This window comes from Gorilla gorilla, chromosome 19 (genome assembly GCF_029281585.2).
Source record: "Gorilla gorilla gorilla isolate KB3781 chromosome 19, NHGRI_mGorGor1-v2.1_pri, whole genome shotgun sequence".
NCBI lineage: Eukaryota > Metazoa > Chordata > Mammalia > Primates > Hominidae > Gorilla > Gorilla gorilla.
In genome coordinates, this window is record NC_073243.2 from 69,208,949 (window position 1) to 69,234,293 (window position 25,345).

Genomic DNA, 25,345 nt, shown 5'->3' on the forward strand with positions numbered 1-25,345 from the left:
AGCTTAGGAAACAAATATGAAATGCCTAAGCTCCAGCAATGAAGTTCAATTCAGTACATTTGAGGTAGAGGTCCTGCATGTGTATTTACTGAAAATACTTATCCACAGATGATTCTGATGGGCATACCTACCTAGAACCACCACTTCAAGATAGTGGTTTCAGCCTGTCTATATTGACAGCCCACTAGGATTTTAGGTTCTTGCTGTGGTCTACACTCACCAATGAAGTCCCCTGACTTGTTTCTCTCTCTCTCCCTCTTTTTTGTAGATAAAGTAATCATGAAGAAAATATTTTTGTGTTATGCCTTGAGGGGAACATAAGAACTGGTTATTAGTTACAGGTAGTGGTGATGGTCAAGGTTGTGCAAGTAGAAGGAGGTGATTATGGGCTCAAAGAGGAGAGAAAGAAATCAACATTTGTGAAATTCATTGTACGGATCTTACTAGAAGGGCGTTCTCATTCTGCAGCCTGAACAAGACTGGGCTTGCTTTCTTTTGGTAATTTGGGAAATCTTGGTGTTCTATGACTTCTTGCCCTTCTAATCGTCTTCTAATCCTTCTGAATTTAGTTTCTATCTTTCCATCATCTGCGTGAAAAGGCTGCTTTTTTCATCCCCAGATTCTATTCATCTGAAAACATATGATTTCCTCTCCTAATTATTTTCTTTATAGCAGTCTGCCTCCTTAGGTATCTTTTTGGTGTACTTTTCCCTCTCAGTCTTTTGGTTTTTCCAAGAGGAGCCAGGCATATCTCTTTGGTCCTGTCAATAACTAATGACTAATCAATTAGGCAGCCACTCTTTACAAACCTCAAGAAGCAGAGGTTTGCAGGGCAGGAAGGAATTGGTGTATATTCATCTGGTTTTCTGGTTTGTCAGCTTCTCACAGTGAGGCTGACTATACTCTACAAGCTTATTTACTCATGGATTAACCAAGATTATTCAGTTAAAAACTAAATTTTTGGGAAGTTACCCAAGACAAATTTTACTTAATCCAAAATATTTTCCCCAGCTGGTCTTTCACAGAAAAAGCAGGGTAGGTGGGGTAGAATGTAGAGAGAGATTGGGGGTAGTGATAGTGAGGGCAGGATGAGATAGTGTGGGAAATATTCCCTTCCCTCCCTTAGGCACCACAGAATTCCAGATCTAGTTCACCCAGCCAGCCACGGTTCACCAGCAGCATGAATCACACAGGCTGCCCTGGGCTAGCCTGGACACCTAACCATTAGTTACTGTATTATATATTGCGGTTGTTAAAATTGATCATCAAAGCCTCCTTATTCCTGAACTTCTAAAGCAAAAATAAATTTTAAGTTGGAGACTCTAGGGGCTCGTACATATATACAAGAACCCCACCTATACAAATATTCTGTATTTATTGACAAATGACTCATCCAGGCAGTAAGTGTTATAAAGCTTAGAGAAAAGAGCTTTGGATGGAGTTTAGTCCAGTAAGGGGTGAAGGTGCTCTTTGAAAAAGACACCTTTTTCAAAGGTGTACGCTTTTAGCTATGTGTACAGCTATGTGTACAGCCTCATCTTTTTTGTACCTAAGGAGAGTCTGTCAGGGGAAGGAGGAAGGAAAGGAAACAACATTTTACCAAGTGCCAAACGATGTGTACATTTTATCTGATCATGCCTAAGGGCAGCCCTGAGTAAAGAATTTGAAGCAATTAATTGCACTACCTTTCTGTTTGAGTGCCTGCCTTTCCTGTCTTGGTGCCATGGGACTGGCACTGGTAATTTGGAGTATGGCGAGCCTCTCAGCCCTACCTGCTGCTCCAGTTATAAAGCGACAACCTAAGCTATCTGTTGCCTGGACTAAAGCAGAACATAAAAGCAGGGATTCTCAAACAAGGGTCTTTCAGGATACAAAATTAAGTTTTGTATTTTTTGGTAGAAATACATGGCAATTAAAAGATACACACACACACACATATATGATATGGAATAAGATGTTAGGTATTTTATTATATATGAAACACTGAATATTTATTTTTAAATTTATTTTTTTTTTCAAATTTGGCTGTATAGGCCTTCTCTGGGATTTGAAACATAAACTATTCAAATACAAAATATGCTACCTAGATGAAGGATTTTTCTTATCCTTCCAGAAAAATATACATGAATTTATATAGGAGATAAGTTTTGGTGAATGAGGTGAAGGTGTAAGTAGGGTCAGTGTCCCAGGCAAGTCCTACTCTTCCAGGAGTAGTAATAATAATGGCAGTAGTAGTAACAGCAGCAGCAGCAGTAAAAATAATAAAATACCTAACATCTTATTCCATATCTTCCATATATACTTTGTGCTAGGAACTTTTTTACGTTCCTACTCGCTCCTCACAATGACTCTTTGAGATAGATGTTAGTATCTCCATTTCGAGATGGATAAATTGAAGCTTGTGGGGTATTAGCACTATGTTAGGTCATACATAAGAGACAACTCATGGTTCCCAGCTCCCCAAACCCCAAAGTCCTCATCACATAGTCTGTGGGACCAATTGAAACCAGTAAGAGAGTTTGCCACAACCACTGATAAGAATAAATACCTACAAGACTTTCGCAGGACCTTCTTGTTTGCTTTTCCCACATGAGATAGAAAAGTCCCAAAAGAGAAAATGCATCTACTGCTCTCAGATTTGAGAAGGCAGTTAGGTTACTTATCTGTGTTAGTATTAGTGTTGAGGAAAAGGATGCCAAACTCAAACACTATGAAATCTATGCTAATACCTCTCCCTCCACACTTCCCTTCTTCAATTGCTCTCAGGTAATTTCTGGAACTTAGTATGATATTCATCTAATAAACATTATTTAAGCTTCTACTTTTTGTAAGGCCCTGGCTAAACCAAGGGTGGAGGAGCAGCGCATATAAAGATGAGAAAGACTCAGTCCCTGCCCTCAAAGAACTTACAATCTAGAAAGGAAGATACCATGTGTACACAAGCCACTGAAGTTCAATGCAAGAGATGCATAACTTCAAAAGTTTTTGGAATTCACAGAAAGAAAAACTTCTGTCAGAGTAAGGATGGCATCAGGTGTCTCTCCATTTCTCTGAGGATAACCCTGGTAGAGTTTCATGGTAGCAGGTACACAAAACCATATGAGCTGACAATACAGAGCATAGATGGATTTGCTACAAATATTGGCTTTCACAATAATTCAAATTTGGGGTTTTAAATTCTATTTATTAAGGCATAGTAAGAGATAAGAAAAGAAAAAAGGCTGCTTTTCCATGAGAGATAAAAATAAAAAGATAACCTGCGGCAGTGAAGACATGAATGACATTTGAGAATATGTCAAGGACTCAGAAATTGTCTCTGAAAATACATCTATTATGATTCTGTGGGGTTTCAGGTTTATGAGTCTTTAAAGTGCACAATTTCCTAAAGAGAGAATCTTTTGTCTTTATTCTTCAGCAAAAATTCAGTGATAGCAGTCAGTTTATAAAAGATCTACAAACTACAATGTCAAGTGTGCTCTCAAACTGGAGCTGTATGGTGCATTGATCCTTCATTAAATAAATATTATGCAATAATGATGACATGTCTCAGACAGTCCAGCTGCAAATAATTGCCCTTTCCATCCATCACCAAGCATTTACAGGTGTTCAGGCTTCATTGGATGGAGTATTTTTAATAGTACTGAATGATATGTCCACATTGATTAGCCGATACATTGAATCCTTACTTTACACTATTACAGTCATGAGCCACACAATGATGTTTTGGTCAATGACAAAGGTGACGTTTCCATTACCTCTTCAAATATAACCATAATACCTCTTTAAGCCTCTTTAAACATAACCATAATAATTTTATATGTCATTAGAAATAAAAATTATTTATTTTTTTACACAAGAAAATATGCTCCCTGTAACAGTTTAACATTTATGAATGCAAGCACAAGCATACAAACCATTAAATGTATATATCAATGTTGCAAACAGAAATACAGTGCAACCCACATATGTAATTTAAAATTTTCAACTATAGTCTTGTGCTGTATAATGATGTTTTGGTCAACGACAGACTGCATATATGATAGTCATCCCATAATATTACAATACTATATTTTTACTGTACCTTTTCTATGTTTAGATACATAAATACTTACCATTGTGTTACAATTGCTGAGAATATTCAGTACAGTAACATGCTGTATAGATTTGTAGCCTAGGAACAATAGACTATATTATAAAGGCTGGTGTGCAGCAGACTGTACCATCCAGGTTTGTGTGAGTACACTTCATGTTTACACAATGATGAAATTACCTAATCATGCATTTCTTAGAACTTATCCCCACTGTTAAGTGATGCATGACTGTAATTTATTTCAGAAGAGTTTACTATGAAGCAAATTTATAAAGTGAATACTGTATTGTCATTAATGCCAATTATGAAATTGAAGATAACCGGAGACTAAAAGATGGTAACCAGTACAAACTTGATGATTAGTTCCTTAAAATACCATATTATACTGAGGGGGGGGGGTATAGTATTTGGGACGCTGAGGGGGGGGGGCAGATCACAAGGTCAGGAGTTCGAGACCAGCCTGACCAACACGGTGAAATCCCATCTCTAATAAAAATAAAAAAAACTTGCCGGGCGTGGTGGTGCACGACTGTAATCCCAGCTACTCAGGAGGCTGAAGCAGGCAAATTGCTTGAACCTGGGAGGCCGAGATTGCAGTGAGCCGAAATCGCACCACTGCACTCCAGCCCAGGTGACAAAGCGAGACTCCGTCTCAAACAAACAACCAAACAACCATATTATAGCTGCTGGTGGGAATGTAAATTAGTTCAGCCACTGTGGAAAACAGTGTGGAGATTTCTCAAGGAAATTAAAACAGAACTACCATTCAACCTAGCAATCCCATAACTGGGTATATACCCAAAGAAAAATAAATCACTCTACAAAAAGGACACATGCACTCATATATTCATCACAGGACTATTCATAACCGCAAAAACATAAACTCAACCTAGATGCACATTTACGGTGGACTGGATAAAGAAAATGTGGTACATGTATACCATGAAAAGCTATGCAGCCATAAAAAAGAACAAAATCATGTCCTTTGCAGCAACATGGATGCATGTGCAAGTCATCATCATAAGTGAATTAACGCAGGAACAGAAAACGAAATACCATATGTTCTTACTTATAAGCAGGAGCTAAACACTGGCTAAACATGGGTATAAAGATGGCAACAGTAGACACAGGGGACTACTAGAGTGGTGAAGATTGGGAGTGGGGTGTGAGTTGAAAAACATCAAGTAATAGCTCAATACCTGGATAAGGGGATTATTTGTACACCAAACCTCAGAGACATGCAATTGACCCATGTAACAAACCTGCACGTGTACCCCCTAAATCTAAAATAAGAGTTGAAAAAAAAGAATTAATTGCTTTTCTGTTTAGAATGGTTTGGCATACTTTTTTTTAGAGGGCCAGAGAGTAAATATTTTAGGTTTGTGGACCTATGCTCTGTGTCTTAGCTACTCAACTCTGCCACTGTAGCCTCAAAGTAGCCACAATCTGAAACAAACAGGCATGGCTGTGGTCCAATAAAACTTTATTTACAAAAACAAGCATCTGGTCTGAGGGCCAGTTTGCCAACCCTCGGTTTAAATATTTGTTGACCTAAAGAGAAAAAACACAGAGGTAGCTTACCTTGTACCAGATAGTGTGAATTATATGCAAATAAATTTCCTATAAATCATATTATATTTTCAAAAGTCCTTTGAAAGTTGTGTAACATTTTTTCCTAAGTAATAAGTTCTTTGTTTAGCAAATGATCACCTCTTGTTATTTTTGGTTTAAATATATATTACCTTATATTGCATGTGTTTGCCATGAGACACACAATTACTTGAACTACTATTTAATGGTAACTACATTTGAACGCTTTGTCAAAGCCATAAATCTTTTTGTAAATGTCTGCTTTCTCAGTGTGTAGGTTAAGTTGTATTAAAGTCTGGTTACACCTAAATAATAAATTCAAGATATTTTCCCAGTGCATAAATGTACATTATTTAAAAAAACTGTTCCCCACTAGGAGGAGCCAGTGTGAACAAAGGGCTTTTCTGGACTTCAGGTATCCTTTCCTGGTGAGAGGCTCATGTGTGCAGAAGCTAGGGCTCTCTCGGGAGCAGTGATTAGAGTTGGTTTTGAAGCTGTGGAATTAAGCAGCAAATCAGTGGGCTACAAGCTAGAAGAACTCAAAGGTCACAACCAAAAAGGTCACAACCAACTGTTGGATGCTTTAACTTTCAAGAGTTACTAAAAAGTGTTCACCACCCATTGGGGTCACCCAGGGTGAAAGAATGTTTGTCTTGAATTATCCCTTTAAAAAATGTGTGTTATGCTTTGGCAAAGAAACCATGCTAGAAGTCAGTATATAGAGTGTACATAGGCATACTGAAAATTTAAGTAAGGTGCTTAATCATGTTTATTAGGCTCTAATTTTTTTTTTTTTTTTTTTTTTTTTTTTTTTTTGAGACGGAGTCTCGCTCTGTCGCCCAGGCTGGAGTGCAGTGGCGCGATCTCGGCTCACTGCAAGCTCCGCCTCCCGGGTTCACGCCATTCTACTGCCTCAGCCTCCTGAGTAGCTGGGACTACAGGTGCCCGCCACTGCGCCCGGCTAATTTTTTGTATTTTTAGTAGAGACGGGATTTCACTGTGTTAGCCATGATGGTCTCCATCTCCTGACCTCGTGATCCGCCCACCTCGGCCTCCCAAAGTGCTGGGATTACAGGCATGAGCCACCGCGTCTGGCCTAAAATTTTTTTTACTCACTTCTAAGATTAAGGCTTTTAGAGACCTATGCCCACAAACAGATTTCTAACTATTTTCTTACCGTTTGAGTTCCAAAAGAAATAGAAGACCTCAGTATATGTTTACAACCAGAAGGGACCTGCATTCCAAAGGTTTCATTAATAGTGCCTAAGCCAATGCACAGAGAGAAACAGGTCTTTTGTAAACTAAGTGGTAAATATCTACTTACCACTTATCATTGCTCAGAAAATTGCTTGAAGTTGAAGGGGGATAAAAAAGTTAAGACCAAATATTTCTTTCAAAAAATTCTTATCTCCCAACGATTTTGTGTGAAAACAAAGCAGTATATAATAAAGCACTAACGTGTGAAACTAATGGCAGTCATTATCTGAGTATTTCAGGCTGGAAAAAAGTCACTGCAAAGTCCATATAAGTAAAGACTGTTGTTTGAATTATTAATATAGTTGTATGCTTTAATTAATATTTTACTTACCTAGGGACAGATACAACTCATTGCATTGGCAATATCTTCTTCACTCTCTCAGGCTGTTAAGAGACTTAAGCTGTTTTCTCTGTACCTCCATTTCTTCTTTCATAAAGTGCATAATTTTACCTGCCTTTCTCTTATTTCAGAGAACAAGGAAGGGGGATAAATAATAACCCTAGGATGCTTGGTGTTATCTGGAGATTAGTGCTTATGTGAGCCAGGAAAGGCTGAGCACTAGGTTGGGTACAAGAGAGAGCCAACATAAACACTGTTTCCTTAAAAGGGACTGCAAGAATCTATGTTTACTTACTAAATTGTTTATTGAATAGTTTATAAACAAGTAGACTGTCAATAATTTAATGTCAGCTTCCATGTCAGAACCCAGTATCAATTCTGCTCCTACTGCTTGTCCAAAGCTCAAGTTTTTTTTTTTGTTTGTTTGTTTTTTTTTTTTGGTAACCAATAAAGACTGTGCATTCACTCTAAGATACCATCCCTGCCAGGACACATTTCCCTTATGTTATACTTAATTTAGTTAAATTATCAGCTAATAAGTTCTTGATGTTGAAAATATCTGATAAAAAAGAATGAAAGCAGAGAGGCAGTGGTGGGCCGCAGGCAGGAGTAGGACTATTTATGATTCCCTTGGCAGTTGAACTGATATGTCCTGCAACGTTATCCAAGACCGACCCATGACACTAGGTCCCTGACCTGAAGGAAAGGTTCTGTGGAAGGCTTTTGGGAAAGGCATAGTATTTATACTCAGCAATAGACAAGATAAAATTCCCCTCCTCTCTATCTTTATCACTCTCCTTTCATAAATGACTGCTGAACGGCGTGGAGGAAACTCCCTGGTAGCCAAAGAGTACTTAAGATACTGGGAGGGCTTGGCTTCTGTTTATTTTTTGCAGTGTGTGTGTGTGTGTGTGTGTGCAAAATTCAATAACCATCCGTGAAATACTCAGCATGTGTCAAGTATGTAGCAGGTACTGTAGGATATAATGATGTGTAAGATATTGTCCCTATCTTTAGAGATATTTCAATTTATTAACGGGGGGGGTGCAAAAAGCACTACATTTGGTTGAACCAAATGACATAATGATTTTAGGGTCCAATATAGAGTTGACATGGGCAATTTCATACGGTTCAATTTAATACACATTGGAATAAAATAAGAGCCATAAGAGAATACAATAAATACCACGTAAGCTTACTGTAGGGCCAGATACTATTCTAACTACTTTAAATATATCAACACTTATAATTCTCACAACCATCTTATGAGGTAGGTACTATTAGCATCTTTATTTTAGAGATTGAAAAAAAAAGACACAGAGGTCTTAAAATTTAGAGAAGATCATACAGGAAGTAAGCAGTAGAACTGGGTCTTAAACTAAAGCTTACTCCAGAGGCTGAGTACTTAAACTGCAGTGCTACACTCTCTCCTTGCGAGAGAGGAAAAAAAAGGCTACGATTCTAAAGCAAAAGCAGCATCCTCTTGGGGGAACTGGGCAAAGCTTTGTGGATAAAGTTGTATTTGAAATATGGCTCATAGGACAAAATCTATGAAGGACTGTTTCAGACTGAGAGGAAAGAAGAGGAAATTACTGGTAAAAGGGTCGTTGTAAATGGATATAATGAAGCAAGAATGCAGGGAATATAAACATAGGAGTACATAAGAGAAAAGGGAGATAAGGCTAGCAAAGTGTATAGGATGAATGCTGTTGAATTTTCTGAACGCCAGGGAGATAAGTTTATTCATAATTTAGAAAAGAGTTTGGAGCTACTATAGATGATTGGGCAGATGAATCACTGAATCAGAGGTAGGCAGGAAGAATTAATCAAGAACAGAGTATGGTGGCTTGGAATAGGGAAAAATAGGAGATAGGAAGAAAAATTAGGAAGCTAGGACAAGAGTCTAGCTAAGAATGTATACGGACCTGGACAAGCAAGATGAAGTTTACTATATTAAATTTTTGTCCTGCAAAAGTTTTTATTGAAGTTAATGTAACTCAGAATTGTTTGAATGTTTGTGAACTTCTAGCATTCAAGCAATTCATTTGCTTGCCTATCTAATATGATAATATTTTGGAATCCTTTCAAAACTTGTCTCTGATCTCAGCCATTAATACTCATGTTCAAATGCCTATTTTCATGAAACCTTAGACTAATTTATGCTCCAATAAGCAGTCAATAAAACTTGCTCCAGTTGGATGTTCATTTTATTTTGAGGTAAAAATGCTATCAATCACAAAATTTACACTTTTATAGGAATACAAGACAAATTCAGTGAAAAGCAATGACTTTTAAAAATAGGGGAAAAGTCTCCCTCAGAAAGATGTGCAATCATCTAATTTTTTTCTCTATATGTGTTTAAGAAAGTCTTATATATTTGGCCCAACAAATCTTCTGCCAATAAATAATCGTGACAGAGAAATAAAATTCTTGAAAAAGTACAAAGAACGTGCAACCACAGCACCCTAGTTGAGGTGCCTGTCTTACTTGGGAATACTAAAAATGTTTTGCTTTTCTCTAGGAGATTGTAACTCTTCCTATTCTTCTCCCCAGAAATAAAAGAAGTTTTCTTTGTAGTAAAATTATAGCATTACTTCTTTAAAATATAAAAAAGTTGTTTGGATATCTCTTTAAACTGTAAACTCCCTTAACATTCTTCTTATCCTAAGTATGTGTTTTTGCTCATATTTACCCTGGGCTGACCTTTGCATAAGTGGAGTATGCTGCTACCCACGTATGTGAACTGAAAGGTCCTTTTGGGGTTACTAACCAAAAACAGGTCTTTTTTTTCCCAGAAAATGTTTCTTAAGAAACTAATCTGTGGAAGGCATGTTAGCATGTGCTCACTAACACAAAAATGCACATTCACATGGATTAAGACCTTTTGCCAGCACAGCAAAGCCCTAAGGGCTTACTTAGCAAGTGGGACAGACAGTTTTTGGTGAGCAAGAGAAGAAAGAGGTTACAGCAAGAGGTGATTCTTTAGGTTGTGCATAGCATGGGTTAATTTTAGCTGGTCTGGTTTGACCATATGTGTCTCTCCAGAGCTACTGAAATATCATGACCTCTCTCAGACCAGCATGGAGAAGGGAGGGATTGCTTCAGGCCGTGAGTATCAGGTTTTGACTGAAACTTAAAGGTGGGCAGGACTCATTTATATTTACAGAATCCAGGGCGGGGTGGGAGGAAGATAGATTCGATGACATGAGCAGTGTACCAGAGGAGGGAAAATACAGTGTGCCTGGGGAATGGTAAGTAGCCTGAACTTACAAGCTGGGGTGGGTGTTCAGGGTCTTAGGAAAGGTTTGAAGTTTAATGTTTAGGTAGTAGGGAGAGCACTAAAGATATTTACTTAGAACATAAGAAAATTATTGTTGGCAGGGGAAGATAGATGCAAGGAAGGAGAGATGGGGCAGCGGGTGGACGGAGAGAGGAGGGAGATGCTGCTAAATGGTCACTGCACTGCACTGACTGGTAGGAAGTTGTTCAACACATCCTCCATACCTAGAGGTTATATTTCAACGAGGCACAATGTTTGGGCTTCTTGGACCCAAGTATAAAGTAAAGGTGGCTTGGAGAGGGCAGTGGCATTTATTTTTTATGTTTGGTCAGTTCTGGCTAGGATTTGTCCTGACAGGGTTTTTATTTCATTTTTTCTTCCATGGGGTTTTGTTTTGAATCTGAGAACTTAGAAAAGTACACACAGGAAACGTGTAAATTATAATTTTATATTCTCAGGACATTTCATGTTAAACACTAACTTTTCATGTGAAATTATCTCTTTAGGGAGAATGTGAGCTCCTTGATGTCAGGGCAGTATCTTACTCTGTCTCCCTCAGGGCACACAGCTAAAGTTTGAGTACACAGCAGACTGTTAAATATTTGTGACACGGTAACAATGTATACAGTGACAGAGTGAGGTGATGTGAGCACTTGAGTCTGTCACATCTGGATGTGAGGCTTGTGATGATAAAAGGCAATGATATGTTCAGGCATGTGCACTATGATAGGTGCCCACTGTTACAGACACTGATATAGGTTACTTTAGCCAGTCGTTCCTGGGACAGAGAGCAGGTGACTTTTGATAAGAAAAAGCTGGAAAGATAGGGGAAGTCAGTATCTATGTGACTTACCACATATGAATGATAATTAGCTAGTCGTCTTACGTATCATGAAGACAGGAAATCAACATATGCCAAATGACTGGTAGGAAGTTGTTCAACACATCCTCCATACCTAGAGGCTATATTTCAACAAGGCACAATGTTTACGCTTCTTAGACCTTGTGACATACAGAACCAAACTGAATCTGACGGCCTTGGGCACACTTTCTCAAGACTGCTTGAGACTGTGTATACTGGTGATATGGACAGGAGACAGGGAAACACTGGGTAGAAGAGGGTAGTTCCTGGGCAAAGGCCCCACCCTCAAGCCTGAAGACTTGCAGCCCTAAATGGGAATAGGCATTTCCGTTTTCATGTCCAAAAAGCTACCTTTTGGCCCAAAACACCCCCTATCCTGCATTCATATAAGTAAAGAAAATTACTTAGAGAAATCCTACTGCCACTTTGGGGGACAGTGGAGGGTAAAGTATTATGTTTGTGTCAGGAGGATGGTTTCAATGTGAAGCATGTACCATTAGTAACACATTTTCAACTGATTACTTCTCATTTCCTTACAGAATATAAAGCACATCACTCATCTGTTGAGTGAAAAAAGGCTTTGGAATATACTGGCTGGGAAACCCAAACAGAACCAAACAGCCACTTCTTTTACAACATCTGTGTTAATTAGGGAGCAGCTTAACATGTCAGATGCTTCTTAAACAGGAGGGCTATAAAGGATTTGTGGTCTGGCACAACTGACAATTGAATGACAGCTGTTAAAAACAGTACCAACTCTCCTTTTTGGTCACCTCCAAGGAAATAATGTTAAAATCTCACATTGGAAATTAATTCTGCAATTTAGTCATAAAATTCAAATTATGATTTCGTGACTCCAGAATAACAACAAGAATAGCAATATCTTAACTGATTTAGGTACACTGTCTTCCCTTCCCTTATTGCATAATATGGACTCTAGCATATACTTCCACTGATGAAAAATATCCATCCCTAAAATTTAAGTAAACAAGTACCTACTACTATGGATCGGAATTTTTTTTAGGAGATGTAAGGGATTTAGAAGAAGCATAAAGTTTAGGCTTTGCCTTAAAGTTCAATAGAATTAATTCATTCATGCAGTCCACACAATCTGGTGAGTTCTATATGCAGGGCTAACACACACACTAAAATGTCAGGAGGTAAACGCTATCATGTTGTAAAGGACAAAGTTCCACGGAAGCAGAGAAGGCAGAATATTGTTCAGGACTAGAGAATTTGGAGACGCTTCCCCACAGAGTTGATGTTGGGGTTCTGTCTTGTGGTTGAAGAGGAGATTGTCAAAGGACCAGGGGAGAATGTGTAAAGTCATTTTAAGGGTAAGAAAGAGCTTACAAGAAGGCATAATTTTGAAGCTTAAGGCAATTTGGTTGGAGAGACAAGTTTAACTTTCTACCAGTGTAAACCTTAGATAAATACTTCAAGATAATAATGAAAATAATTTTAAAAAGAATTTATAAAAAGAGGCAGTTTCCTAAATTCAATAAATAATTGTTGATCCATGATGTATCATTTCCTCTTTTTTCCTCCTTCATTAATTTGGCCTTACTTAACTTCCAAGCATAAGCAAAAATAGAAAAAAGCAGCCTTGCAGAGAAGTTGTATTAGTTTGTTTTCATTGCTATAAAAAAGTACCTGAGGCTGGGTAATTTATAAAAAAAAGTGATTTAAATGGCTCACAGTTCTGCAGGCTGTATTAGCATCTGCTTCTGGTGAAAGCCTCAGGAAGCCTATAATCATGGTGAAGTGGAGCAGGTGTCTCACAGGGCGAGAGTGGGAGCAAGAGATTGAAGGGGGAGGTGCCACACACTTTTAAACAACCAGATCTCATGAGAACTCACTCATTATGGTGAGGACAGCACAAAGAGGAGGGTGCTAAACCATTCATGAGGAATCTGCCCACATGACCCAAACATCTCCTCCCAGTCTCCACTTCCAACATTGGGGATTACATGAGATTTGGAAGGGACAAACATCCAAACTATATCAGAAGTTAAAAAATAAATCCTTAAAAAATGTTTTGCTTGCCTATAAAATTTCAACTCAGTCACTATTCCAGTTACTACCATCCCAAATAAAATAGAGAAAGGATAGTAGCTTAATTACACTAAAACATGGAAAATATCATTGAAGGAAGAAAAAGGACTGAAATTCTTACTTGTCTTTAGGCCTGGATTAACACTTTGCAGACTCCAGGGTGCTCTGCTAAGGATAGCTGCTGTGGCTGAAACAGAAAGAGAAGAAAACCATTAGTCATCCCTGTCAAAACAATCTGATATGACCCTGTATAAACTAAAAATAAAATCCTCAGTTTCCCAAACCAACTGAATGGACCCCTTCTTGGCCAAGGGGACTCCAGAGAAAAGTTCCTGACAACAACGGGAAGGCAGGTTGGATATACCTCCCCTTTGGAGTTTAGGCACAAGTGACCAGCATTAATGTTAAAATAGAGATCATAAGACTGACTAAATAGACTCTTTGGGCAATAAGATACTAAATTATAAACAAGACCTTAGGCCATGCAAGGCAAGGGTTAAGTCACACCTATAGGCCATTAATCTTGCTAAACAGGTCATTTTGTGGCTGACTCTGACATAGCATCCTTATCTTAATTTAAATATTTCTTTTTGCTAACTCTAAGCTTTTGTACAGTTTTGCTCCTCTAACCAACTGCAGATTAAAAAATCTCTGAACCAAACTATGACCTGCAAGTCCCCACTCCAAGACATCCTGCCTTTTCAGAGTGAACCAATGTATAGCTTCCATGTACTGATTTATGTCTTTGCCTGTAATTCCTGCCTCCCTGAAACATACAGAACCAAACTGAATCTGACGGCCTTGGGCACACTTTCTCAAGACTCCTTGAGACTGTGTATACTGGTGATATGGACAGGAGACAGGGAAACACTGGGTAGAAGAGGGTAGTTCCTGGGCAAAGGCCCCACCCTCAAGCCTGAAGACTTGCAGCCCTAAATGGGAACAGGCATTTCCGTTTTCATGTCCAAAAAGCTACCTTTTGGCCCAAAACACCCCCTGTCCTGCACTCATATAAACTCTGAACCCGAGGTTCCAGAAGCAGACCAGCAGACCAACAGACCAGCACACCAGCAAACCAGCTGACCAGCAGACAGATGGTGAAATGATGCAGCAGAGAGAGAGAGAGAAGAGGAACATTTGGACGCTGAGAGGAGCTTGGCTGGGGGAGGTTGGAGAAGAGTCCAGCCACTGGGCTGCCCGACTTCAGAGGAAGTTCACCTTCCCACTCCATCCCCACTTCCCACTCCCCATCCATCTTGCTGAGAGCCACCTCCACTACTCAATAAAACCTTGCACTCGTCCTTCGAGCCCCTGTATGATCTGTTTTTTCTAGGACACTGGGCAAGAGCTTGGGATACAGAAAGCTGTCACTCTGGCCCTCTGCCCTTGCTATAAGGCAGAGGGTCCATTGAGCTGATTAACACTCAAGCTGTCTGTGGACTGCAAAGCTGAAAGAACTTTGTAACACTGGGGTTGCAGGCACCCCACCCCTAGACACTACCTCGGGGCTAAGGGGCCAAGGGGCCAAGGCACTTGCCCCAGCCTCTGCACCTGACTGTCTGTATTCTCCCCCTAGGGGTTTGAGCAGTGGGGCAACTGAACAGGTGAGCCACACCCCTGTAGCAAGCTCTGTGAGAGGGATCAGGGAACTCGCTCATTTCAATGGGGCCACAGTCACTTATACTGGCTCAGAATAAATCTCTTTAAAATATTTTACAGTTTGATTTTTCTGCTAACACCTGTTATGGCATCATTTTCAAATGATAAAGTATGATTTCTCCTCTGATAATAATCCCCCTTTTAAAAATTAAAATTGCACCTAACCTCTAAAAAGAACTCATACAAATCACAGCAAATGAAAACCTGGTCTTAATTACCTTTGGTCTCAAGCCTAGACACAGTAGGGAACTATTTTTTAAAAAAAGATTTCCTACATTATTTGAGTTTAAACTTGAATCTTATTTGTAAGAATGAGGAGAAATATAAATTCTTTTTAAACAGTATGAGAAAAAGTTCAATTAAAAAAGTTTATTTTTAGAAATAAACATGTGAATGATCCTGGAAGTAGGGAGGGAATGAAGGGAGGTGAAAAGCTCAACATGAGAGAAACAGAACTTTATGGTGTGAGATGGTCCATAATTCATCCACTATAAACACAGTCATAATTTGATTGACATTAGTAGTAGGTGGCATAAAAAACAGGAAAAAATGAAAAATGATGAATGTAGTGTCACTCTACCTTGAAGTATTAGAGTGGGTTGCTTTGTAAGCATCCCAGCTAGAAAAGTAGGCATCTCTTGTCTGGGCTTGGTGGTGAAAGGTGTTTCTCCAGAATTCCCCATATCTGATCACGTTACCTCTAAGTTATTCTTAGAGGGTCAGCATGGCTCAGGCCCACAGTAAACACTGAGTTTTACCTCCCAGTGAAACTACTGGTGATATTGTGAAATACATATTTGACCTTGTCTCCGTTTCTTGACACAGTTCCTAAAATCCTTCGAATCTCTGTAGTGGTAAGTGTCTTTCGTATGCTAATGAGTTGACTGATGCCTGGGGGCTCCTGGAGAACCTCAGGATGGGGCATGGTCACAGGAAAGACCAAGAGTTGATTAGAGGATGAGACACTTCAGCCCCACTCTCCAACCTCAGGAAGGGGAGAGGGACTGAAGGTTAATTTGATCACCAGTGGCCAATGTCTTAATCCGAGAGATTCTGGATAGCTGAACACATGAAGATGCTGCGCTCAGAGAGGTCATGGAAACTCTGCAACTCCAACCCACATACCTTACCCTATCCATCTCTTCATCTGTGTCCTTTGTAATATCCTTTCTAATAAGCTGGTAAATGTAAGCAAGCTGTCTCAAATTATCAAACCTGAGGGGGAGGTTGTGGGAACACCAATTTACAGCTGATTGGCTAGAAGTATAGGTAACAACCTATTACTTGCAGTTGGCATCTGAAGTGGGGGACAGTATTGTTGGAATGAGCCCTAAACCTGTGGTTATCTGATGCTATTTCCAGGTAGATAGGTAGATTGTCAGAATTGAATTGAATTAGAGAACACCTAGTTGGTGTCCCACTGAAGAATCTGTTGGAGAATTTGTGTGGGGAGAGATTCCCGCCGAGGACTAAGTTCCGATTTTTTATCTTGCCCAAATTCCTACCTAAGGGTTCTGGGGAGTCATGCCCTACAAACCATGGGTTCTCATCAGATGGGTTTTATTTGACCTTGTATATTGTGACTTGCTTTTCAATCTGACTCTGGCATAACATTATGAGACAAGGAAAAAATATTAACCCCAAAGTATATTTCCTTGCCATGCCTTGAAATTGCCCTACAAAGTCTCTTATGGGAAAAATCCACATTCTGTAGAGAATCCCCTTCCCCCTTTGTTTTCCTTCCTTCCTTCCCAGATCCAGGCAGTAATCAACCAAGAGCCAGGCACAGTTTTAGGTCCAGTAAGAAACATATCTTAACCTGAATAGTCCTTTCCATTAATCCCAGGTCTTCAGACAAACTCAACTAATTGTCAACCAGAAAATGTTTAAATTTACCTATAGCCTGGAAGCCCCCCATTTGAGTTGTCCTGCTGCCTTTCTGAACCAAACCAATGCATTTCTTAAATGTATTTGATTGATGTCTTATGCCTCCCTAAAATATATAAAACCTAGCTGTACCCTGACCACCTTGGGCACATGTTCTCAGGACCTCCTGAGGGCTATGTCACAGGCCGTGGTCACTCACATTTGGCTCAGAAAAAATCTCTTCAAATATTTTACAGAGTTTGACTCTTTTCGTTGACACCACACACATTTTGGTGATCTCTGGTCACTAAAATATTCTGTGTTATGAGAGTATAGTAGGAGAAAATGAATTTTTTTTTACATACTCTCAGATTATTAATACTTTTGTTTCAGTCCTTAATAGAAACCCACAGTAACAATGCCAAGAAATCTATTTCTGATATAAAAGAAGAAAGAGAAAGAAAATAAAGATGTACCGGACAGTGAGCTGACTCATTCCCATCTCTCTGAATGTCAGAGCCTAGTGAGTCCAATTCACCTGCCCCTGAGCCACTTTTCAATGTACTTTTTCAGTAACTCCTCCCAGTTAGCTAACTGGGAAGCAGCCTTTCAGCTGTGAAAGTGTTTCTTTTTCATTCTCTCTCTAAATTTTATTATTATCTTCATCTATAGATCATTTACTCTCATATGCAATAAGGAATTATGACAAAAAGCAAACATTTTCCTAAAGTAAATAAAGTACTACACCTTGATTTTAAAGTGGCCGGAAAGCAAAATTGCATTGTAACAATTCCTTCAAATCTACTTGCTGCTTTGATACTCTAAGTTTTTATTATTACCATTATTTTCTAGAACCATTCCCACCACCATCACAGATCTTTGCTACAAATCAGAGAACACTTTGTTTCATTACTTCTTTCTCTAAGATGAGCACTAAAAGAGGACCTTTGGTCAAGGTTCAGTAAGTTTGTATAACTGACAACTATGTATTACTTGAAAAAGTTTTGATAGTTCAAAGGAAGAAAAAAATTAAGTTAATCAAAATAATAACAAATAAAGTGAAAGGAAATTTTTGTAGGTGATAGGTTTATGGCATACATGCAGTAATAATTTCATGGATGTATACTTATCTCCAAATTCATGAAGCTGTATACATTAAATAGGCACAGATTTTTGTATGCCAACCATACCTCAATAAAGTGGTTTAAAAAATATGTTAATCATGGGATAGCACATAAACATATGTGTTATTTTGGTCAAAATTACGTAGGAAGTTTGTCTCAATTTTCAGCTTGAATCTGAGAAAACTGATGGATGACAATTTCCAGGCCTAAAATCAGCAGTAGAGTTGACAAATTTTTCCACGATGGCAGAAATGGAATGTGGGGGTCAGTTATGAGATCCTAAGGAGAGTGCAGAGCCAAAGCTCTGGCCTGGAAATGCTTGGGGAGCCCTGGCCAGCCTTGAATCTTCACAAGCCAGCATTTAATTTTTTTTGCAAACAGACATCTTGTGACTTTGCCTTTATCGTGCATTTGGTGACATTTTCACGAACCAAAAAGTCTTAGTCAGCTAACAGTCCTGAAAATATGTAATGAATCGAGACATAAAAGGAACAAATGGTACCCTCATGGAAAGACTACAGATTTATGCTAAGGGTGCTGGTTAAAAAGTAAAGCACAATGAACAAAACTGCGCTGGCTTAGCAAATGGAAGTGTCATTCTCAGTCATCAATTTTAATTAGCGTCAGAGCCATGTACCTAATGTCTAGAGGTGCTGAGCAGTAAGGGAAAAACAAGTAAAGGAAGACCATAAGCAGAGAATCACATCCAATAGTAACAAAGTTAATGAAACCATTGCGAACTGTGGTCTTGGTTATGATCTGCAAGCACTCCATTTATTAACTATTCCCAACAAACCAATAAATAGGCACTTTTAAATGCTGGGTTATAAAATAAACTAGCTGCAGCCCCCGGCCTCAGTGAGCCCACATTTTTCTAGGCAGGGATCTATAAAGAAAGAGTGGTCAAGCATTGGAGGAACAATGGAATATCTGTTAACAAATTTGGACAAACTTCCTTGGGAAGGTGACTCCTTGAGACAGGTGCTAAATTTGGGATAAAGGGTAATGTGGAGGAAAAGAAAGGGCAGTTGGGGCCAAGGAAACAAAGGTGCAGAAGGTACAAAGGTGCAGAAGACACAGCCTGGGCATGTAAAGAGCTGTGATGTGTTGGGAATGCATGGATGGAGCTGAGGATGTGTTGAATTAGGGAAGAAGCAGGGGCACATCAGGGAGAACCTAGCCAAAGAACTTAATTTTGATTCTGCAAACACTGGGGAACCATTAATTTGCTATGCTTGGAGGTGGAGCACCTCACAGTGTACTTACCAAGACTAGAACTGACTGCAATTGAACTTTCCCTACTTACACTCAACCTTGTACTCAACTTCTCAACAGAAACACGTATCTAGGCCTTGGTTTCTCTGTGTTTAAAATTGAGAGAGTAAAAGTATCTATATATATATAAGATTTAAATCAGTACATGCAAATCATTTCATTTACAATACAATTAGTGATAAGTAAGTGTTATATATGCTTACCATTGTTATTGTTTTTGTCATTATTATTATTGCTAGTCACTACCTTGACAGCAGGGGCATGTCTTTTCCTATGGAGAACTTGACATTGTGTTTACATTAGACTTTGTGCACTTAGGGTTTTGCTGATGTGAAGACGGGATGTTGTCATAAACCCAGCTAGACTATTTAGGCCCTCCTGGTGCAGGCTGCATGTAGGCAGTGGGTTCTGTTCTTTAAAGGTGTTTGGCAAATGAGTTGGTGGAGTAGGGGATAGAAATCTACTTATGGCAATGATTCAGCCTGAGACTAAATGCAGCCAATCCCAGCTCTCTAGCATGTCATTAAGGAAGCAAGAGTAGGAGAATCAATGTTCTGGCAAGAATCATAGTTCACCAGTTGTGTGGCAATGGCATTTAGAAACACCCCTGAATAGACGGTGCAAACACAAGTAAACATAGTACCATATACAGCAACCATTCTATACAATTACAGGAGGTAATGCATGTAAAGGGCCTCACACAGCAGTTATTAAATATACCAAGTCTAGGGCCCTGCCCCAGATTGATAGAGTCCGAATCTCTAAGTCCCTGGTCACTCTACATTTTGGAAAGGTCCTGGGAATGTGTATGCTTACCTTGCCCTTCCATACCCCTCCCTGCCAGGTGATTCTTACGACAAGACACAAAATATATTTAGGAAACTTTTCACCATACCTTCTTGCTCTGGTCAGAATCACTAGATCCTCTGCAGGGCTCTGCCTCTAGGGTTTCCCCACTATGTGCCACAATTGGTACTCATGAGGAGGCACTTGATAAAGTACATGCTGATTGATTGATCTCAATGTCACAAGCATCACACAGTTATATTGATGAAGCCAGGTTGCTGAGGCTTTGGGCAGAAATACCCTTCAGGGATCAATTCTCAAAGAAGCAGGTGAGACGTGTGATGTCCTTAGCAGGCCCCCTCCTTTTGCTCTGTGGTTGGATACTACTCAGTGGGTCCTCAGGCCGCGATCCTCTTTTTGGTCATCGCTACCCCTTGTCATACTGAGTCCACCAGGCCTGAGTGCAGTGACAGTTCTAAGCTGGAATATCTTTTGTGGCTCAGTGAATTAATTACATTCCTATCCATAGTTTTTCCTGAACCAAAGTGTATTATCTCGTACATGTTATGACTCTTGGCAGCTCTAAAGAAGCCTGTGTAATCTAAACAGGAAATCTCTGAGCCCTTCCAAGAGACAGTATTACCTCCCCACATCTCCATGAGGGAGTGTATTTCTTCTCTACTTGAACAGTAAATCATACAGCATATTACATGAGCTAGAGAATTTAAACAAATAAAACAGGAACTGTGAAATGGTGCTGGTGGTTTCAAACACTTTTTAATGCTTTACAGTAAAATAATAGATAACAAACTTGGAAGATAAACCAGTGTCATTTAAAAAAGCACATGTTTAAATACATCTGCAGTAGCCACATTTTGCTGTAAATGTATTTTGAGAATAGCAGGGCTTCAACAAGAATCAATGTGCAATGATAAAGACCTTCTTTTCTCACAGGTCCTATCTCTGGCTTAGAGGGACAAATGTGGAAGTTTCCTAACAACTTCAAGCTTCACATATTTATTTCCTGTCTAGCAGTGTTCTGCTTGGTGAGTTTTTCATAAACATCCTCCTGACATAAGCTTGTGCATGTGCTGAGATATCCGCTTGCAATTACAGACAGATACTAGAGTTTGGCTTTTCAAATGCAGTCCCTAGCATAATAAGGCCAGTTAAAGGTGCAGTAGTGACGTCCAGGGAACACATTGGTGGTGTTTTCACAAAGAATACTGAAAGGAACAGGCAATATGAATGCTGGCTCTCAGCTGGCCTGTATCTTCCTTCTGCAAAGCTTGCCAGTAATTCCTCCAGCTTTTCCTTCCTACTGTTACAAGAGCAGCAAAACATCCTGCCCAGCTAGCCACCCCAAAAGCTGCTTTTCATTATGGAGAACAGCAGAGGTGTCAATACCAGGCCATAATCAGTAAGAGAGTTTGCTATGCCATGGGATAACAGGAGCGCAGATTAATCACAGCAATGCTAAAAGGAATAAATAGAATCACGTTTTGGCACTGGGCCAAGATTAATCCTAGGTTGGCCAGCCAGGAACATATGACTGAAATTGGAAGGATATTCAAACAGAATATTGGAAGGTGAGATGGAGATGTAAGAGAGAATGACAGAAGTGACTAACTCTTCCCTTATAATGTTATCATAGATCTTTTTAAGACTTGTGAATTCACTCATTCAAAATAGTAGTGAGGAGGTTGATTTAATTAAGTCTGGAGCTCAGCTGGTGACTCATAGGTAGCGTGCTGGAGCCACCTTCTCTTCCCAATTCTGTGTTCAGTTGCATCACATTATCAACTTTAAATCAACCACAGTGGGTATATTTACACCAAAAAAATTTAGCAAGTCCAACAAATGAAGAATTCCTACCTTCTAGTCCTGTGTAGAACCACCCACCTTTCAAGGTCAGTCTGTGTCTTCTTTAGGAAGCACTTTTTCTTTCTCCTAGTTGGGATCCATCTCTACATTCTTTGTGCTTCCACAACACCAATTTTGTTTTTAATATCTGGACAATGGCACTTATTATTCCATGTCTGATATGTTAGTTATCTAACTGCCCAATGAATGATAAGCTTGAAGTCTGAAGGTAAGGATCATGGCTCATTCTCCTTTTGGTCCATCACAGCATTAGCATAGTTCCTTAAATATAGGGAGTGCTCAATACATATTTGTAAAATTACTAAATATTTAACTTTCAAAAAATGTTGTGAGGCATTATGATTTTACTTATAATATTACTCTGAATTTACCGTATATTTTGAGTTCTCTGAAGTCTCAATTTGCACAAAAGAAGATTCTAAAGTACATCATCAGATCCTATAACAAATGTCCTTTTGGAACCACGAATACTCAAATTTGAGGCAAAGTCAACATATTTTAACTAGATTTATGACATCTAGTCCCTTGCTAGTGTTTGATAAGGGAAAAAATAATAAAAATAAGATTAATTTCTTCCACTCGCTGTCACCTGCGTGAATGCATTTGTCTGGTTTTGCATGCAGCAGCATGTTTGTCTTTGGATACTGACATATGTGGTGCTCGTTGCTTGGTACTTGTTTACTAGGCTGATACTGGTAGTAGTGACTCTTAAGTCACAGGAATTAGTTGTTTTGGCAAATTCATAGATCTTGTTCAGACCAGGTGCCATTCAGCGTGTCAGAGGTGTCCTAAGAAAGCATATACTTTGGCAGAGGTTTCAAGGTGTATTTTTCCCTCTATGGGCAAAGGCATCTTTCATAAACAGGTTGGTCTGGGCTCCTGCCACTCTGTGTCTCGTTTCCAAGCTCACTCTTCAATTTCCATCCAACATTTCTTGAATAAATTTCGTTCTCTTGGAAGTAGGTATTTCAGAGCTAGAAAAAGTAATCCTGAGTTAGAGTTGCTGTGTGCGAGTACTTACAATGTGCCAGGCACTGTCCTAGTTGCTGGGCATTCAATGGCAAAAACAGCAGATGGAATTCTGCCTTCCTGGACCCACGTTCTAGTGTGTACGGGGATGAACACATAAGGAAATAGATGTGTATTATAATGTCAGGCAGCTGGGAAGATGTGGGGAGAGTGGCTGTTATAGATCTGAAGGTATGGTAATGAGCCACACAGATGTTTTGTGGAAGAACATTCCAGGCAATATGAAGCAAGAATATAGGCCCTGAAATGGGTTTGAGGAGTAGAAGGGAGGTATGTGTGGCAGGAGTAGAGAAAGTGAGAGAAGAACAGAAGGATTTGAGGTTGTGGAGGTGCAAGAGGCCAGATGTTGCAGGGTCTTGCAGCCTGGAAATAAACTTATGAACTGTTCACCATGTCAGATTCCATGCAATAGACCCCAGTGAGCTGGAATTGCTATTGCTATTCCCCTTATGATGTATCTTTTCCACTGCAATCCTTTATTGTCATAGTTGGGAATTGGGAGCTCTTGGGGATGGGTCCTTAAGCTATGTGGTATGTGGCTTTAATTCACTAATTAACTTTATTCCATGGTACTTGATCTGGGTTACAGGCACAGACCAGAGGGCCATTTGTTTTTTCAAGACATATTATTGAGCACTTATTATGTGCAAGGCACTATACTAGGCACTGGGATATGGTTGTAAACAGACTAATGCTGGCCCCAGGGTTCATTTCTCTCCATTCCCTTAAATGGACCTTTGCCCCAGACCAACATGTCTGCTTGGGTCTTTGTCCACCTTATACCATTATCCTTGCTTTCTCCAGAATAGGGGGAAGATCAGAGCCAATTCCCATCTATAAAGTAGAAATAATATTTCAAAAAAATGAAATAATGTATGTGAAGTACTGAGCAGAATGCCTGGCACATAGTAAGTTAAGTGCTTCTGATTACGATTGCCTGTGAATTAATGGTATTTATTATATATGTCACTCATCTGACAGTTAATTATGTCTTATGCTGTATCTTGCATTATTTGCTTTGCATACGTTTATGCTGTTGCTCCTTCAATTAGATTGTAAGTCTGTTGAAAGGAGCAACCTCATTTTATTTTTTCCAACTCTGCACACAGCAGGCTCTCAATAAATATCTGTAATATGTTTACTCTCTGACCTTTTATTCTAACAATCTCTTTTTAAATTAATTAGCAGTCTTAGCAGAAAAATGCATACATTTTACAGATTTATCTGTCACTTTTGTATGTAGTAAAAATGAAAACTTTGATGCAGCTCCCCTCACATACTTGAATCAAACATTTTAGATTCACTTTCTAAAGGCCAATTTTGGAAAGGAATTGTTGACACTCTCTTTTGGCCAACATGGAAGTGGTTCCAGAAACTATTTTGCAGTAGAAAATGGAAGCTCTACTAGAAAGCGAATGTAGATGGATATGGTGACAGTCTACCTAGACATGTCCCTGGGCGGTAAAGTACCTACCTGACGCTTAGTTTTTTGAACTTTGCCCTTTTTTTGTTGTGCCTTCTGAAGTTCTTGGCTCTATTGAGAAGTAACCTTTATGGGTATTGAACTTTAAATCTAAATCTAACTTCAGTTAAAATTTTTAAAATGGACAATTAAATGAGAGTCAAAACGGTAATCAAATCACACAACATCGTTTAAAGTGGAAAATTATACCAGGTATGAAAAAGAAAAGTTTCATAGCTATAGGGCAGGCAATGCCTTAAAAGTCTAGAATATAAATTTTGTTTCCTTGTTTGAATTCTATTTAATGTGATGACAATATGACACAAAGAAAAAAGTCAAAAGCCTCATTGATAACCCATACACGGCCACTCCACTGGCCATAGATGTCTTGCACAGTGTGTTTTTGTGTCAGCCTGAAGGGGCAATCTGCCCCATATGCTTTTTGGCAGAACAAGGACACTGTATGGCTTTAAGTATTCCCTGATCGAATGTGGGAAAAGAAGCAGTTAGCCAAGTTCTGAACACAGTATTTATTGTGCTGACGCCAGCAGGTGAGGGGGGAAATGGGGAGGAACAGAACTCCCACACAACTTCTGCCTTGTTCTACTTTCCGGTGGATGTAAGTTAAGAAGGGTGACAAAGATACCTCTGGGTAAATGATGTAAGGAAGATCCAGGGCTTCAAGTTTAGGATCTGCAGCAAATACTGTGTGTGTGTGTAAAATGAACTTCCTAGCAGCAGCTAGTGCCACTGAAGAGCAACCAAAATAATGTGTGACCATTTAGA

General features: G+C 39.2%; 1 protein-coding gene across 2 annotated transcripts in view; it reads right to left on the reverse strand.

Moving 5' to 3' along the window:
- GHR (growth hormone receptor) overlaps positions 1 to 25,345 on the reverse strand; it is a 310,424-nt gene that overhangs the window by 78,237 nt on the left and 206,842 nt on the right. For both annotated transcript variants that reach the window (XM_019013672.4, XM_055367529.2), the window contains exon 3: positions 13,596 to 13,661. In XM_019013672.4, the coding sequence (XP_018869217.4) occupies positions 13,596 to 13,661 (66 nt within the window). The remainder of the gene's footprint in view (positions 1 to 13,595; positions 13,662 to 25,345) is intronic.